Source organism: Ornithorhynchus anatinus, chromosome 17 (assembly GCF_004115215.2).
Source record: "Ornithorhynchus anatinus isolate Pmale09 chromosome 17, mOrnAna1.pri.v4, whole genome shotgun sequence".
NCBI classification, from domain to species: Eukaryota; Metazoa; Chordata; class Mammalia; order Monotremata; family Ornithorhynchidae; genus Ornithorhynchus; species Ornithorhynchus anatinus.
The window spans coordinates 7,348,349-7,365,301 of record NC_041744.1 but is presented as its reverse complement, the minus strand read 5'-3'; the positions used below and the strand labels follow the sequence as shown (position 1 = coordinate 7,365,301).

Below are 16,953 nucleotides of genomic sequence, written 5' to 3'. Positions count from 1 at the left end.
TTCCCTCCCCCTTGCCATTCCTGGTTAGGATTTTTGTCCCCACCAGAGTGATTCTCAGCCCGAAAAATCTGAAGATCACTGCTCTTAACAAAACAAATGAAATCTTACACAGATGAAGAAGGAGAAGAACTAAAAGTAACCAGATGAACACTATGGCTCACAGACAAGAAATTAAAACCCCCAAATGTGACCAAAAACGAACAGTACAGTTTTTGGTATAGAAATTTTGTAATTTTTGGCGAGTCTACAAATAAATTTAGGAGCAGATTTACTGATTTGATTTAAAAGAGAACAATTAACTAGGAGCACAATGCTGACCTTTTGATTGTTGATTTGAACTATAAACAACAAACCAACGTTAAGAAAAATATGCACTGCAGAAGGTCTGTCCTATATTTACATTACTAGTTTGCCTTTTCCCACAATTTGTGATTCTATTTTTTCATACTTAAGTTTCCCATGGTGCTAATACACTGATTTCCCATTAGACTGAAAGCATCTTGAGGGAAGGACCTGTCTTCTACTGCCATATATGCTACTAAGCATTTACTCTAGTACTATGTGTAGAGTAGACTTTCAAGAAAAGCAAATGATTTAATTTGTCATACTTTTTAAAAAGGAAAATATTAGAGCAAACATCTCTGGTGCTACATAGTAGTCCCTCTTGTCCCCTAAAGAACAAGTTGTTGATAGTTAATGGGGTTTAATTTATAAGTCTTTTAACCGAAGTTCATCTTCTTAATCCACTTATTATTTAGACTATAAAAGAAGACTACTGTAAATGCATTTAAATGCCAGACCCACAACAATTAAAGAGGGAAAGCCTAAAATGAGAATTCATGTGACTGGGATTATTTCAGGTAATTAGGCCACACAAAATATGCCTGATGCAACAGATTCCGCTTTTATGGAGTACATTTGGGAATGGGGTTGGGGAGGAGAGAGGTACGCGTATGTGCACATACACATAGAGAGAAAAGGGAAAAAAACATGAAAATGTGTCATGGGAGGAAGAAGCAGTGGGAATTACAGATGCACAGATCCACAAAACTGCATATGCCAACTCAAAAGCCCAGAAATCTGATCAATAACCTAGGTCAACTGACCAGACTTGCTCTCTCCTCCACCTCAGAAAATGCAGTTCTTGGAAAAAAGTCATCCTTTAGTAAGAATTGATTTTTCAAAGAGACAAAAGCCAAAATTCAAATGGACCTCAAATACAGCATCTTTAAAAAGATGAGAGCTCACTATATCAGGTGACTTCTAGGAATGCTGTCAATTCCCAGAAGATGCAGGGATTCGTCCCTCCAAGTCACAATTAGATATTGGATCCCCAACTAGATCAATATCAGGTGGAAGATGGGAAAATTTTAATCTGGCTCCCATTTTATATGTAGAGAGGGGTCTTTTGGAGTTTCCTAACCTCTTTTTTTTCCGTTTACACATCCCACTTCACTTACACATCCCTCTCCCCACTTCACCTCCAGGGTGGATTCAACAACCCAGACCTAACCTGTGTCCTCTGTAACTCTGATACTGGGTAGGGCTTTGAATACTTTCAGCCCCTCGGTAACTTTCACAGGTCAGATAAGAACCTGATTAATCCTAAACTCCTGGAAGGGGGATGGTCCTCAGAACCCAGGCAAATCGAGATTTTTGAAATGGAGATTCTTGAAATCTCGATTTATTTGTGAATTCTTGTCTCTGACCAAGATAAAGAGGATTTCCTTTAGACTGTAAGCTCACTGTGGGCAGGAAACATGTCTCCCAACTCTGTTACACTATATTCTCTCAGGCACTTTAGTACGGTGCTCTGCACACAGTAAGCACTCAATAAATACTATTGATTGCTTAACCTATTTAGACATTAATTCAAAATTTCTGACACTGCCATGCTTCGTGGATGGGCAGAGGTGATCAGTAGGTGCATGCCGGCCTGAGAACACAGGGGTTCAGCTCCCAAAACTGGGCTCTCCTGGCAGGTCACAGCCCTTGCCTCCCACAAGTTGCTAGAAGAAAGCGAGAAGGAAGTGCCCCTGGAAGATTTAATTCCCAAGTTGAATTTCAACCAGAAGTCTGATATCCCAACATCTCTTTCTTTGCCAAACTATGCTGACCCACACACTTATTCCCCACCTTGTCTACAGTATTGGCATCCTCCCTGTCATCCCTACCTCTTACCTCTCCCCACTCCAGTCCATACTTTACCCTGCCACCTAGATCATTTTTCTAAGAAAATGTTCCATCCATGTCTCCCCATTCCTCAAAAACCTCCAGTGGTATCCCATCCACCTCCACATCAAACAGAAACTCTTCACCATCACTTTTAAGGCAATCGGCCCCCTACCTTACCTTGATGATTTCCTACATGTCACTCCTTTGGTACCAGCTTATTCACTGTGACTTCATCTCAACAACCCCTTTCCCACATCTTCCCTCTGGCTTGGAACTCCTTCCTCCCTTCCCCCCGCCACATACGTTTACGTTGCAGGGCCATTATTTTTATTGATTGAGAGCCTTTGGAAAGCTAAATGAGGGAAATGAGAAACAGCAGAGGCCAGCAAGACAAGACCGTGAGATCCAATGGCCAAGGACAAACATAGGTGACCTGTCTACCTATGGTCCATGATTGGCCTCATTAATAATCCTCAAATGTGTCTCACTTCAAATTCCTCTCCTCCAAGTTTCTTCCAGATCTGCTAACAAAGAGAAAGCTGACAGTTTCTCATTTCAATTCTTCCGCACCCTGGGTTGGAGGTGTTAACCAATGGTGAAGAAAAAAAAAATTTCAAAAGACAGGAAGTAAGAGCAAGTAGAAGCAAAGATCCCGGATATGCTAACTAGATAATCAGACCCTGAATAATCTAAAGTTTATTGTACATCTTGCCAAGTAGTCAGCTTTTTATTTTGTTTGTCTAAGAACTTAGGCAAGATTAATCCTAGCTCTGGCATAACAGGCTAAATGACTGGCCATTGTTAGATAGAATTGCTTTTAAAATAATATTCAGAAAGTTATGTTATAAAATCTGAGTTTTTACTCTTTTTGTCCTCTTCTTCTGTAGAACAGAACTTCGAGGAATTTACAGAGATTCTGAAAGAAGTAGCCATGTGACAACTCTGCTGGTATGACGTAGTGGATACAGCACAGGGCTCGGAGTCAAAAGGTCGTGGGTTCCAATCCAAGCTCCACCACTTGTCTTCTGTGTGACCTTGGGTGAGTCATTTCACTTCTCTGTGCCTCAGTTACCTCATCTGTAAAATGGGGATCGAGACTGGGAGCCCCAAGTGGGACAGGAACTGTGTCCAACCCAACATGCTGGTATCTGCTCCAGTGCTTAGTACAATGCCTGGCATATAGTAAGTGCTTAACAGATACCATAAATAAAAACTCTGAACATATGAACAAAAATTACTATGGTGACACCAGGTAACCAATATCCTCTCAAAGGGAAACCTCATCTGACGTCACGCCAATGGATATCTGTGGAGCCCCAGTAGTTGGACAGGCACTTTCTCATTGGCTCCCGCCAACACATCGGGAAACTATGGCCTGAGACTAAGATCATCCCCTGGTCTGACCTTCTGACTACTCATCCTTTGGGGTCCCCACTTTTCATCTATCCCGAAGGCCAATGAATGAGGCCAAGGAAATAGAACTGCAGTGGCTGCCTATCAACCTTCGCATGAACTCCTCGCTATTGGCTTCAAAGCTTTCCATCACCTTGCCCCCTCCTACCTCACCCCTCTTCTCTTATTCTCCAGTCCAGCCCACACACTCCGCTCCTCTGCCGCTAACCTCCTCACTGTGCCTTGTTCTCGCCAGTCCGACGTCAACCCCTGGCCCACGTCCTACCTCTGGTCTGGAAGGCCCTCCCTCTTCACATCCGCCAAACTAGCTCTCTCCCCCCCTGCTCACCTCCTCCAGGAGGGCTTCCCAGACTGCGCCTCCCTTTTCCTCTGTCCCCCTCCCCTATCGCCCCTACTCCCTCCCTCTGCTCTACCCCCTTCCCCGCCCCACAGCACTTGTGTATTTGTACATATTTATTATTCTATTTATTTTATCAATGATGGTTATATATTTATAATTCCATTTATTTATTTTGATGCTATTGATGCCTGTCTGCTAGTTTTGTTTTGTCTGTCTCCCCCTTCTAGACTGTGAGCCCACTGTTGGGTAGGGATTGTCTCTATCTGTTGCTGAACTGTACTTTCCAAGTGCTTAGCACAGTGCTCTGCACATAGTAAGCGCTCAATAAATACAACTGAATGAATGAATGAACTGCAGTGTAAAAGCATGGCAATCAACTGGCAGTTTCTGGCACAGCACTTTTTAGGATCTGGCTGACTGTTCTTCCCTACAATAAACTGTAGATCCCATTACAGTTCAGAAATATATGAAGGATAAAAGTCAACAAAATACTGTTACACTTAATTCCACAATGCGTTAAAATATGCTCTAAAACCCACTGTAGTAAGGGAGGATGGTCTATACTTTGAAAGAACTGTTTAGGAAGTGCTTTGTTATTTCAGCATTCATAATAGGATTTCCTGTACCATGTCTCAAGAGACCCCCAAAACACTGCTTGAGGCAACCATCACCAGAAAGGGAAGAAATTTCTTAGGTATAATTCCTTCAGGGTTAGAGGTTATTATCAAGCAGCAAGGAAGTAGGCCCTGCTCCGAGACGATGGTAAAAGACATTTGTAGCAATCCTAAGTAACACCCCCCAACCACCTCCCCCTCAACCCCAAAACCTCATTAGGTTCCCCTGGAGAATGTAGCAAGGGAATCCAGCCCCACTCTTTGAATAAGCACCAACTAGCTCCAGGAGGACCAGGAAAAAAACCCAAAAAAACTTACTCAGGACTGAGGAACCTGCTCTAAAGGGGACCATAATTCCCTGCAGAGAACACAGAGCCTGCCTGATCATCAGGGAGATCCACTGGGCCAAAATAATGTGCCTTTCCACTCCCTCTTGACATTCCTGGTACAGCTGCACTAGTCCTACTATGATCAAGCTGGATGACGACACTTTTGGATTCAGCCTACTGCAAACTGTGTCAAAAAAAAGTCACATCACCCTTGGGAACGGGTCGGTAAAAATATAAAAAGCATGCCAATTAGCTTGCTCATGAGAGGGCCCCATTAATGTCAACTGTTCCAACCACGCAAGAGCAAGTGCTTTCCCATCTTTGTGATAAACGCAGAAATTCAAAGTAGGGAGACTACCTCGGTGATACCGCAATAACATGGAAAGACTACCGATACAAGAACTAATCACTTAGAGGAATAAGGAGATGACAAACCTAAATGAAAAGTACTTCCTTACACTGATTCAGGCCCTATAATTAGATTAATTCAGGGCCTAATAATAATCGTACAACTTTCTTAGGATATCAATAGGTTAAATGCTAGCCATGAAACAGCAACTTGCTCCGACTGCCTCCCTCAGATCCAGAAATATGTTTCCTCCTCCAAAAGGCATTTCCCTAATTCCTCCAACATTCTTGGGCATGCCACCTTAGCTTTCACGTGCCCATCTGGTGGCATCCTATTTTTTTTAATCATCCACATCTTTGAGCCTACTTTTACCGATTGTGAAAGTAGCTGTGTGGGCCCGTTTGTCTCTCCTATCCTCTTGGCTGCTTTGGATCCTGTGGACACCTCCTTCTCCCAGAAACACTACTTAACCTCAGTGTTTCTGTCACAATTCTCTCCTGCTTCTCCTCTCACCTCTTTGGATATCCTTCTTAAGACTCTTTCACCGGCTCTTCCTCTGCCTCGCATTCCCTGTGGGTGTCCCTCAAGGCTCTGTTCAGGATCTCCTTCTTTTCTCAATCTCCATTTCCCTTGGGTAGCTCATCCAGTCCCACGGTTTCAACTACCACCCTCTATGTGGTACGCCAAATCTTCATCACTTGCCCTGACCTCACCCCTTCTCTGCAATCTCACATTTCCTCCTTCCTCCAGGACATTTCTACATGGATGCCCATGCTGCTGACACATATATTTAAAATTGAATCCCTAATCTTCCTTCCCAAATCTTTCCCGACACCTGATTTTCCCATCACAGTTGATGACATCATCGTCCTCCCCATCTCTCAAAGCCCATGACCTTGGCATTATCTTACCTTCTCTCTCACTTTCAACCCCAAATTCAGTCTGTCACCAAATCCTATCGGTTTTTTCTCCAACACGTCTCCCGAATCCCTTCCTCTCCTTCCATACAGACACCACTAGGGTCCAAGAACTTTTCATGTCCTGGCTCATGTCCTCCATTGGCCTCCTTGCTGACCTCTCTGCCTTGCATCTCGGGCCCTCACCAGACGATATTTCACTATGCTGCCAGGATCATTTTTCTAAAACTCCCTCCAGACTGTACACTCGTTGTGGGCAGGGAATCTGTCTACCATCTCTGTTATATTTTACTTTCTCAAGCACTTAGAACAGTGCTATGCACCCAATAAGCACTCATTAAATGCGATAAGCACTCACTCAATACAACTGATTGATTGATTTATACCACACACACCTCTCCTTTCCTCATACGCCTCCAATGGTTGCCTACTCCTCAAGCAAAAATTCCTATCAGCTTTAAGGTTCTCAATCAGCTCTCTCCCCACTACTTATCTTCTCCCTTTTCTGATAACACCCCAGCTCATGGTCTACGTTTCTCAAGTGAATCTACTCCCTGTGCCTTCTTCTCATCTCTCCCACCACTGACCTCTTGCTCATACCCTCCCAACTGCCTGAAACTCCCTCCTCTCTCCTCACCTCCAGCAAGTCACTGTTCTGCCGGTCAAATCCTTTCTGAAATCACACCTTCTCCAAGAAGTCTTCCTGTGCTCATTTCTAAACCCCGCCTCCTATTCTCCCCAACTCCCACACCAGCACTTCTGGGCCACCGGAGCACTCGGGGTCACCTCGACACCCCGGCAGCACTTCTGTATATATATACTCTGTAACTTCCTCCTTATCTGTAATGTACTTTCAGTGTCTGCCTCCCCCACAAGATTGCAGACTTTAAGGCAGGACTTTCTCTTAAGTCTGTTACATTTTCCCCAACACTTCTTAAATACCACGAGTACTCAAGTGCTGCTGTTGAAGATGATTTTGGATTTGTGGTGTCAAAAGATAACTGTACTGGTGGCCACTACTGAACCACCAAAGCATTTTTGGTGGCTCTTCCTTTTTAAACCGAGGCTTCCCAACTCCATGATTCCATCTAATCTAGGCTCTTCTTCTTGCTTCTTCCTACCATGTGCCCCCCTCTTCAAAGTCTCCTTTCATTTCCTCAAGTTCTTTGCTTCTCCTCCTTTGGGTTCCACATTTTCTGTCCACTGTCTACTCATCCCTGGCTTATCACTTGGGTTCCCTAACTAATGCAGAGCATTCTCTAGCTCCTTGGGGTCAGAAAAGGTGGTCCTTAGGTCAGAGACATCACTTCATCAATCAGTGTTATTGACTGAGTGCTTACTATATGCCGGAACACTATCCTAAGGGCTTGGGAGAATACAATGGAGTAGACAGAAACCCTGCCCACAAGGGGCTTACAGGCTAGAGAGGGAGACAGACATTAAAATAAATTACAGATGGATAGGTACATAAGTGCTGTGGCACTGGGGATGAGATGACTGTCAAGTTGCTTAAGTGGAAAAGGCCCAAGGGCACATGTGACTCAGAAAGGAAGGTGAATAAGCAAAATGAGGGCTTAGTCAGGGAAGGCCTCTTGGAGGAGATGTGATTTTAGTAAGGTTCTGAAGGAGGAAAGAATGGTGGTCTGTCTATGAAGGGAAAGAGGGTTGCAGGCCAGAGAAGGGATGTGGACAAGGGGTCAGCGGCGAGACAGATGAGATCAGGGTACCGTGAGTACACTGAAGTTACCACACGACAATTATTTCCCATCATCAGAGAAATACAGATGCCCAATTTAACTCCCATTTCTGCTTCTGTCCCGTCCTCTTTCTGTTTCCTTTCTCTGCTCCGTGAGCCCGTCACTGGGCAGGGACTGTCTCTATCTGTTGCCGAATTGTACATTCCAAGGGCTTAGTACAATGCTCTGCACATAGTAAGTGCTCCATAAATACTATTGAATGAATGAATGCTCTTCCTAATCCATTAACAAGTCTACTGGAATGCAAGCCTAAATGCTTTAATTCCCCCCCCCTCCAAAAAACATAATCACCTTTTTGTATGCAAAAGCTTTCCCATAACCTCTCAGGGATGGAAAAGTACCCCATCATATAGACGGATCAACTATAAACTGCAAACTCCAAGCATACAAAGGTTACAGTTTTTAAGTGAATTATGCATCATGCCTAGGATAGGGTTATGTATAGATGGATGCTTAATAATTATTTTAATTCTAAATCTAAATATTTGACTAGCTGAAGCACTAAGGAAAAAAACTCAAATGAAAGCAAAACGAAGGACTTCATAAATACTACTGATAACATAATACATGCATTTTCAAAACTATATAAAAGATATCTGTACCTGTATCCTGGTGGAATAGGTAAACTAACATGCCCAAAATTGATTTTTTAAACTGAAGTATGACAGAAAGCAAAAGGTTGCTTCGGAGGAGATAAAATCTACAGCCTCCAAATTACTCCCCACCACCGGTAACCATAAGACTGGCATGCTACAGAAAGCTGAAAATAAAATACATATTAGAAGGCCAAATTTTCCAAATTTTCTTGGAATACATTAACTCGGTGAGATAGCATTTGGTCCAATATACCAGATAATTTATTAAAGTTTGTCCGCAGTGATAAAATAAAGAAAAAAATAACCCAAGGCTGTTTTCAAAGGGACCAAAATTATACTGTAAGGGAGAGGAGGAAGGGGGACAGCAGAAATTAAGTACATCTGAAATGGTAGAGAGTATCTGGATGGCTACAATTTTTTTTTTAATCTCCTTTTAAACTGAGTACTTTTGTACTGAATTTTACAATCAATACCAAGTTAGATAAAAACGATCTTGCTTGCGGAAAGACACCCCCCAAGTCGTCACAATTTCAGGAATATAAACCAGGTGTAAAATGACAGCGCGCTATACAACCTCTCTCACTCCCAGCAAATGCTCTGAATACAAATTAAATACTTTCTGCTTAATATTAGCAATTTGATAATCGACTAGGTGCATAAATGCTTTGACACCCAGATTGCATCTCAAATGTTTCAACTTCTGTGAGTGGTATACAACAGGGATAAAATAAATTTGTTCTCCCTGAAGGTAAACAGCTTGAGGAGCCTAGAATGAAAATGACTTTATACTGTATCAACAAAATGCTACATTCACTACAAACGGTCATTCCAATCAAGCATCAGTATAAAATAATGGTCCTTTTAAGACTATTCTTTTGTGTTCTTCGCATTATTTCTAGGGAGAAGCAGCGCGGCTTAGTGGAAAGCACATGGGCATGGGAGTCAGAGGAACTGAGTTCTAATCCCAGCTCATCAACCTGTCTGCTCTGTGACCTTGGGCAAGCCACTTAACTTCCCTGGGCCTCATTTACCTCATCTGTAAAATGGGGATGAAGACAGTGAGCCCCACATGGGACAAACTGATTACAATGTATCTACCCCAGTGCTCTGAACAGTGCTTGGCAATATAGTAAGAGCTTAACAAATACCACAATTATTATTTTTCAAACCTTTTTTCTTCAGTTTGACTAAAAAGGGCTCCACCTTTAAAGGAACTATCTTATATTAGGAAGTTATTTTAAAAAGTATAACGGTGTTCTTTAAAATTAAAAAAGATAACAAGCAGCAGGAACACTGGAGAGGTTTACACAATATTTCAAGGCCAGATGGTTTCCTTTGGTCTAAGAGGCTTTCCAGCCACTAGGTATAGGAAAATTCTGTGCAGGGTGACCTTGACCTTCCTTGACAGAACTGCAATAGGTCCAAATGACATCAAGATTTTTTAAATACCAGAAACCTTTAAAAATGGAGGTTCAGTTATCAAATGTAGATTTTTAAAAAACAGTTCATCATATCTCTAGTATTAAGAAAACAATTTCTTCATCTTTCCTAGAATTGTAAGTTTTAATGTTGAAATGGAGTACGCTGAAAGATTTTACAAGCAGCATGAATCTAAAGGCTGCTGATCATTGAAAATATTAAAAATGACTAGGAGTCTATGAATTAAACCACTAGTTTTTCAACTTGAAAGATTCAAATCTGATTTTAGATCACAAGAACAGTAACACTATCTCTAAGTTACAAGGTCTGTAGAGCTCCATTGGGGAAAATTGCATGACTTGTCTGACCAGGGTTTCACACTCACTAAATACAAATTAAAAAAAAAATCAATCTGTTTTTGAAGAATATCGGACAATATTTTGAACACACAAGCTTTTTGGGAGGGGGAAAATCTTGGTAACATAGCAGTGAGCTTCTGAAGCTCGAGAATACTAAAATAAAATAGAGGAAACAGATGGCCTAAGTGAAACTATTGTTACATTATAGAAACTTCTAGTATCTTTAAAATAGATAAGACCACAAAGTGCAAAAAAGAAAAGAAACCTGGAATGGCAATATATGCTTATTTCAAAAGAAAATAGAAAAAAAAAAGACTTTAGCCTCACTTTGCGTGAACCCAGGCATGAAGATGATAAATTAAGCAAGATATTGATTCCGACAGCATTTAAGATGCACAAATCTTTAATCTGTAAATAAATAATAATTTCTTGACTTTTTAGTTAGTACACGCACCTAAATGGAGGCACAGAATAAATTCTGGTCAACCACTAATGTTTGGCTTTTACTGTCTTTTAATAAAATCCAATATCTGAGGTTAAATCAGAACAAACCCTTGCAAGGAGAACCCAGTGGAAGTATCTGTTCAGGAAAGAAGACCTACCCACTACAAAGCATCGGTAGGAAATTGAGATATGCTACCAGGCAAAACAAAATGGAATAATAACCGGGTTGCAGATTCACGTATCAATCTTGGTCTCGGCAAAAGCCTTTGCTTTTCTATAAGAGACATCAACACCAAGAAAAATTAACCACCACTTCGCTTGTAGATACCATTAGAACTAGCCGCTAAAAAAAAAAATAGCCGGCTGTAGACTTTCCTAGCCTTGGGACAGACTTGTTCTCTTGACTAAATTTCAATGGAACATAAATCCACTTCAAACATCATATGCTTCCTTTTCATGACTGGTGGTTATTTCGAAGTAATGGGAAAGGATAAAAATTCCAAAGTTTCACTATTTAGCCTAGATCACTGAGGATTGGGGCCTAACTATTGTGCTCCAGAAATGCATCCCTTGAGCAACTAACGCGCACTGTAGTGAGCATCAACATTCTTAAAAACAAAACAACAACAAACCGTACAAAACCCCTTTCACCCGAATTCTACCAACTCTCCGAGGTTGCCTCTTGTTTGTAAAATGCTAGGAGAGTGTAGTGCGAGACCAGCGCCATCGTTTAGCACGATCAAAATTCACCCCAATACTTACTAGGGTAGCCCCCACCCAGTCGGGGTGTCGGTTTCTCAAACCACCTACAACTCTTGAACAGCAGTTTCCATCAACCAGGAAGCCTCGGGCAGATCCCGATTCCCACACACAAAACTTGAATGCAGAGAAACCAAGGAAATTCAGTTCGAGCAGGCAGGATCGCTAGTGACTCCCAAATCGCACCCTCCGACCACCCAGAGCTACACCTCGTCCGTTGAGTCTGTCCTTAAAATTGCAGTTTTTTCCCCAACAAGGCCTATCCACCCAAGCGTCGCCGAGCCTCCTCGTCGAGCCCTGAAGGTTTCTCCGACTGTGTCGTTTCTTTTTAACCTTCCTTTCTCTTCTCGCCATCTGCGGGAGGCTCATCGGGTCCCCTTTTCCCACCCATCCGCGTTACCCACCCCGACGGGTCCCCCGAAGTGCAGCCCACCACCTCGGCCCCAGGACCGGCCGCCCCCCGAAGCGCCCTCGCCCACTTCCAGGCCCTTGCACCGCCATTCCGTCCCCGACGGTGCGGTCCTCAAATGGCACATATACATAGATGTGTCCCCACAGACACGCACTCGACCAGCCACCATTCCCCCGCACGGCCGACCGTCCCCGCTGGAAGGGACTGTGAGGGGCCGGGTCGGGGTGTCTTCGCCGCAGCCGCCTCGGCGGGGATGAGGCCCGCTGCGGCGCCGATAGGCCTGCGGGGCCACTCACCGGCCGCCGGGGAGGGAGCGGGGGAGGAGCGGGAAGGGTCCGGTCCCGGGTCGGGGCGCGGGGAGTCCGGCCCAAGGGCGCTCAGACCAGCCACCGTCGCCACCGGTGCTGCTACTGCTGCTCCTTCTTCGCCGCCTCGGCCGCCATCTTGGCTGGGCCCCTCCCCCTGCGCTGGGGCCGCCAGCACTGCCTCCTCCTCCTGCTCCTTCTCCACCTCCTCCTGCTCGTCCTCCGGGCCTGAAGACAAGCTGCATTCCCCACCCGACTCCGGCCCTTCCCTGAGCCAGGCCCCGCACACACCTCCAGTCACAGACACCCACCCACACCCCTCGCCCCGCACCCAGGGAAGAGCAGAGGGAAGGGGGACACACCGGTGCGGGAGCGGGGCTCGCCCCGGCTTGCGGGAACCGATGCCCGGGACGGTTTCTCCGCCTTAAGCGGGCCCGCTGCAGCCTCCTGCACGGGGTTCAACCGCTCCCCGCCCGTCCCGGCCCCCGGGGACAGCAAGGGAGGATCGGGCGGGGAAAGGAGACCCAACCCCCGTGAGCCAGAGGAGGATGGAGAATACACACCGTACGCCTTCCCGTGCAGTCAGGCGGCATGGCCAGTCGCCTTCCCTCGCGGCCTTGCGATGACAAGAAGGCCTTTGGTCCCAAGATGGTAGCCAGAGGCTCGGCCCCGTGATTCGCCGGCCGGAGGACCCACTTGAACGTATTCCAAACTGTCGGGCGGCTGGGCGTGATCGATTAGCCGGAGAATAAATCGTTACCAACCTCCCCCGGGTTCTCCCTCTGCCTCCGAAGGGCGGCTCGTCAGAGACGCTGCGGGAAGCCGCGCCACTGACGGCGGGATGGTCCCATCGTGGCGTGACCGAGCCGCGGTTTCAGGCCATTCAGTAATACGGTTTTGACATGACGGCGGGTTTCGCCTCCTCCCCCGCTCCCCTGCCCTTTCGGATGAGGAGCCAGGGTATTCCACGCTAGAAGGATCGGTGGGGAGGGGGGAAGCGGGCTCGGAGGGGGAGGGAGAAGGCAACGTAAACAGAGGAGGTGCTGTCCGACCGCGCTCCGACACCGCTTCGAAGACGCAGGAAGTCCCGGCTCGAAAGGCGGCGCGGCGGAGAGACAGAGTGAATGGAGAGGCCCCTTAAAGCCGAGCGGGAGGTGGGAGGGAGTAGTTAAACGACTCATGGACAGGCTCTGCGAGGGGAAGAGGCTTTAAAATCGAAATCGCCGGGCGCAGGTTCATCTGCAGGGGATTTGCCCCAGTTGGAGGCGTCGGGAAATGTGTGTGTCCCACCCCAGAATGGGGGAGGAAGAAGGCCCCAGAAGAGCGAAATGGGCTGGATGAAGTGCGGGTGGCGCCAGCCGAAAGGCAGGGTCGCTGCGGAGGGGGTGAAGGAGGCTTGGTGGAGGAGGTTTTGTGGAGGAGGAGGAGGCGGAACGTTGGGGGGGCGGCTGCGGGTTTCCGGCCGGAGGAGCGGGAGGCCCTTCCTGCGGCCTGCCCCGCCATGGCGGCCCCGGCGGCCCTCACGGCCTTGGCGGCGCTGGGGCTCGGCCTGCTGGGGGCCTGGCGCCTTTGGGGCCGGCCGAGGGGCCGGGACCGGCCGGGGCAGGAAGGAGCCGGGAGCAGGACCCTCTTGCTGACCGCCCACCCGGATGACGAAGCCATGTTTTTTGCTCCCACTGTGCTGGGCCTGGCCCGGCAGAGACGGCGGGTCTCTCTGCTCTGCTTGTCCGCAGGTAGGAGCCCCCCCTTCCCGGCCCCGACGCCCGCTCCGCTCACGGGAGGACGGACTGGGCGCTCGCCGGGGGCGGGGAACGGGTTTGATGTAATCTCGGACTCTCCCAAGCGTCTACTACAGTGCTTGGCACCCAGAGCGCGAATGCGTTGGATGTTCTCTCGGACTCTCCCAAGCGCCTAGTACAGTGCTTTGCACACCGCGCGAATGCGTTGGATGTTCTGTCGGACTCTCCCAAGCGCCTACTACAGTACTTTGAACACAGCACGAATGCGTTTGATATCCTGTCGGACTCTCCCAAGCGGCTACTATAGTGCTTTGCACACAGCGCGAATGCATTTGATGTTCTGTTGTACTCTCCCAAGCGCCTACTACAGTGCTTTGCACACAGAAAGCGCGAATGGGTTTGATGTTGTCTCGTACTTTCCCAAGCGCTTACTACAGTGCTTTGCACACAGAAAGCGCGAATGGGTTTGATGTTGCCTCGTACTTTCCCAAGCGCTCACTACAGTGCTTTGCACACAGAAAGCGCGAATGGGTTTGATGTTGCCTCGTACTTTACCAAGCGCTCACTACAGTGCTTTGCACACAGAAAGCGCGAATGGGTTTGATGTTGTCTCGTACTTTCCCAAGCGCCTAGTACAGTGCTTTGCACACACAAAACGTAAATGGATGTCCTGTCGGACTCTCCCAACGCCTACGAGGACTCTCCCAAGCGCCTACGACAGTGCTTTGCACACAGAAAGCGCAAATGGGTTTGATGTTCTGTCATTCATTCATTCAATCGTATTTATTGAGCGCTTACTATGTGCAGAGCACTGTACTAAGGGCTTGGAGTGTACAATCCGGCAACACATAGAGACAGTCCCTGCCCAACAACGGGCTCACAGCCTAAACGGGGGAGACAAACAAAACAGTTTGGCGACGATATAATCAAGATAAATGGAATCATAGATATATACTCCTCATTAACAAAATAGAGTAATAAATAATATGCACAAATATGCACCCGTGCTGTGGGGAGGGGAATGGGAAGGGGAGGAGGCACAGAGGTACTCTCCCAAGCGCCTAGTACAGTGCTTTGCACATAGAAAGCACTAATGGGTTTGATGTTCTGTCGGACTCTCCCAATTGCCTACTACAAGTGCTTTGCACACAGCGCTCAGTAAATACGATTAATAATAATTGAAGGGGTCCCCGGCTTGCCACTTAATAATAATGATGGTGTTAAGCGCTTACTATGGGCCAACCACTGTTCTGAGCGCTGGGGGAGATACAAGGTAATAATTATAATGGTGTTTGTTAAGCGCTTACTATGGGCCAAGTACTGTTCTAAGCGTTGAGGGAGATACAAGGTAATAATAATAACGATGGTATTTGTTAAGTGGTTACTCTGTGCCAAGCACTGTTCTAAGCACTGGGAGAGATCCAAGGTAATCAGCCCACTTGGGGCTCACAGTCTTAATCCCCATTTGACAGGTAACGGAGGCACAGAGAAGTTAAGTGACTTGCCCATAGTCACACAGCTGATAAGTGGCGGAGCCGACTCCCAAGCCCGGGCTCTTTCCATTAAGCCACACTACCACTTGCTTCTGCGTGACCTTGGGCAAGTCGCATAACCTCTCCGGGCCTCGGGGTCCTGATCTGTAAAATGGGGACCAAACACCTGCCGCCCCTCCCCCCTTGAGACTGTGAGTCCCGCGTGGCCTGACTATTGTATTCACCCGGGCGCTTAGCACAGAGTTGGCACATAGTGTGTGCTTAACAGACGGGGAGCGGCCCAGCTTGCCCCCTGTTGCCCCCAGCTTGGCCCTGAAATAAATGGCCCATTCAGGGGCCCATCTCGGGTGGGGGCTACTATCCCAAATGGGGGAAGGGGACAACTCTGTGAGCCTGTTGTTGGGTAGGGATTGTCTCTGTTGCCAAATTGTACTTTCCAATCGCTTAATACAGTGCTTTGTGCACAGTAAGCGCTCAATAAATGCAATTTGAATGAATGAACTCCAAAGCCCTGAGCCAGGGTGAGTCCTCCACTGCTGCGCTCGACATGGAAGAGGAGACAGGAAGAACAGTTACAAGAACCCATCCGGTTGGGAGGGAGTCGCTACGTACAATAAAACTTTGGTTTTGTTGACTGTTATACGGACTCCTAAACAACTGTGTTTATTCATAGAAGAACGACAGCCAAGGTGGGGGGCAGAGAAAGGAGCAAAACTTTCCCTTGGTGGAAGAACACGGTTTCCGTCACCATGCCAAACACATACTTTGATTGATGGATGGTTAGTGCCCTCCACCTGCAAAACTTCCTCTTGAAGACTGTAAGCTTGTTGTGGGCAGGGAAGTCTATCCCTCTCCCTCTCTTGTACTCTCCTAGCGCTTTATACACAGTGCTCTGCACGTAGCGCTTAATAAATAGCAGTGACCGAGTATGAAGGATTGATGAACTGAGGCCTACTTTACAAAGTCATCAACGTGTCACCTGTATCATTACCTCCAAGCAAGATACTCCTTCCTACTTAGTCCGTGAGCCCCTAATTAACTTGGTCCTACCCCAGTGCTTAGAACGGTGTTTGACACATAGTAAGCACTTAATAAATACCATTTTTAAAAAAGATACATAATCCCATAAAGGAACCCCCTAAGAAGCAGTGTGACCTAGTAGATAGGTCACGGACAGAGGAGTCAGAAGGACCCGGGTTCTATTCCTGGCTCGGCCAGTTTTCTGCTGTTGGACCCTGGGCAAGTCACTTTTAACTTCTCTGCCTCAGTTACCTGATCTGTGAAATGGAAGGTTAGGACAGTGAGGCCCATGTGGGACATGGACTGTGTCCAACCCGATGAGCTTGATGTATTTACCCCAGCGATTAGTACAGCATCTGGTGCATAGTAAGTGCTTAACTAATGCAGTAAAAATAAAAAATAAAAATAGGCATTAACTCTTAGTGACCTAATAATTCAAGGCAATTTAAAAAATATATATATACAGTTTGAGGGATCTTGCCCTTTAACTTCTGATCCCAAATTATGTGTTTT

At 46.5% G+C, this 16,953-nt stretch overlaps 2 protein-coding genes across 20 annotated transcripts in view; one reads left to right on the top strand and one right to left on the bottom strand.

The window, feature by feature from the left end:
- The window catches only part of NCOR1 (nuclear receptor corepressor 1), a 119,615-nt gene extending 106,653 nt beyond the window's left edge, over positions 1-12,962 (bottom strand). For 13 of the 14 annotated variants that reach the window (XM_029081869.2, XM_029081876.2, XM_007672533.3 and 10 more), the window contains exon 1: positions 12,752-12,962. The gene's annotated coding sequence lies outside the window, so the exon portion shown is untranslated. Of the gene's footprint in view, positions 1-12,179; positions 12,330-12,751 lie in introns of those variants that run through there. The other variant, XM_029081871.2, reaches the window with a different exon arrangement.
- Positions 12,963-13,191: 229 nt separating this feature from the next.
- PIGL (phosphatidylinositol glycan anchor biosynthesis class L) overlaps positions 13,192-16,953 on the top strand; it is a 94,513-nt gene continuing 90,751 nt past the window's right edge. For 3 of the 6 annotated variants that reach the window (XR_003765630.1, XM_029081884.2, XM_029081881.2), the window contains exon 1: positions 13,601-13,921. Coding sequence is in view for 5 of the 6 variants with exons in the window: in XM_029081884.2 (XP_028937717.1) it covers positions 13,690-13,921 (232 nt within the window). In the remaining variant the exon portion in view is untranslated. Of the gene's footprint in view, positions 13,922-16,953 lie in introns of all 6 variants that reach the window. The other 3 variants (XM_029081886.2, XM_029081885.1, XM_029081882.2) reach the window with 2 other exon arrangements.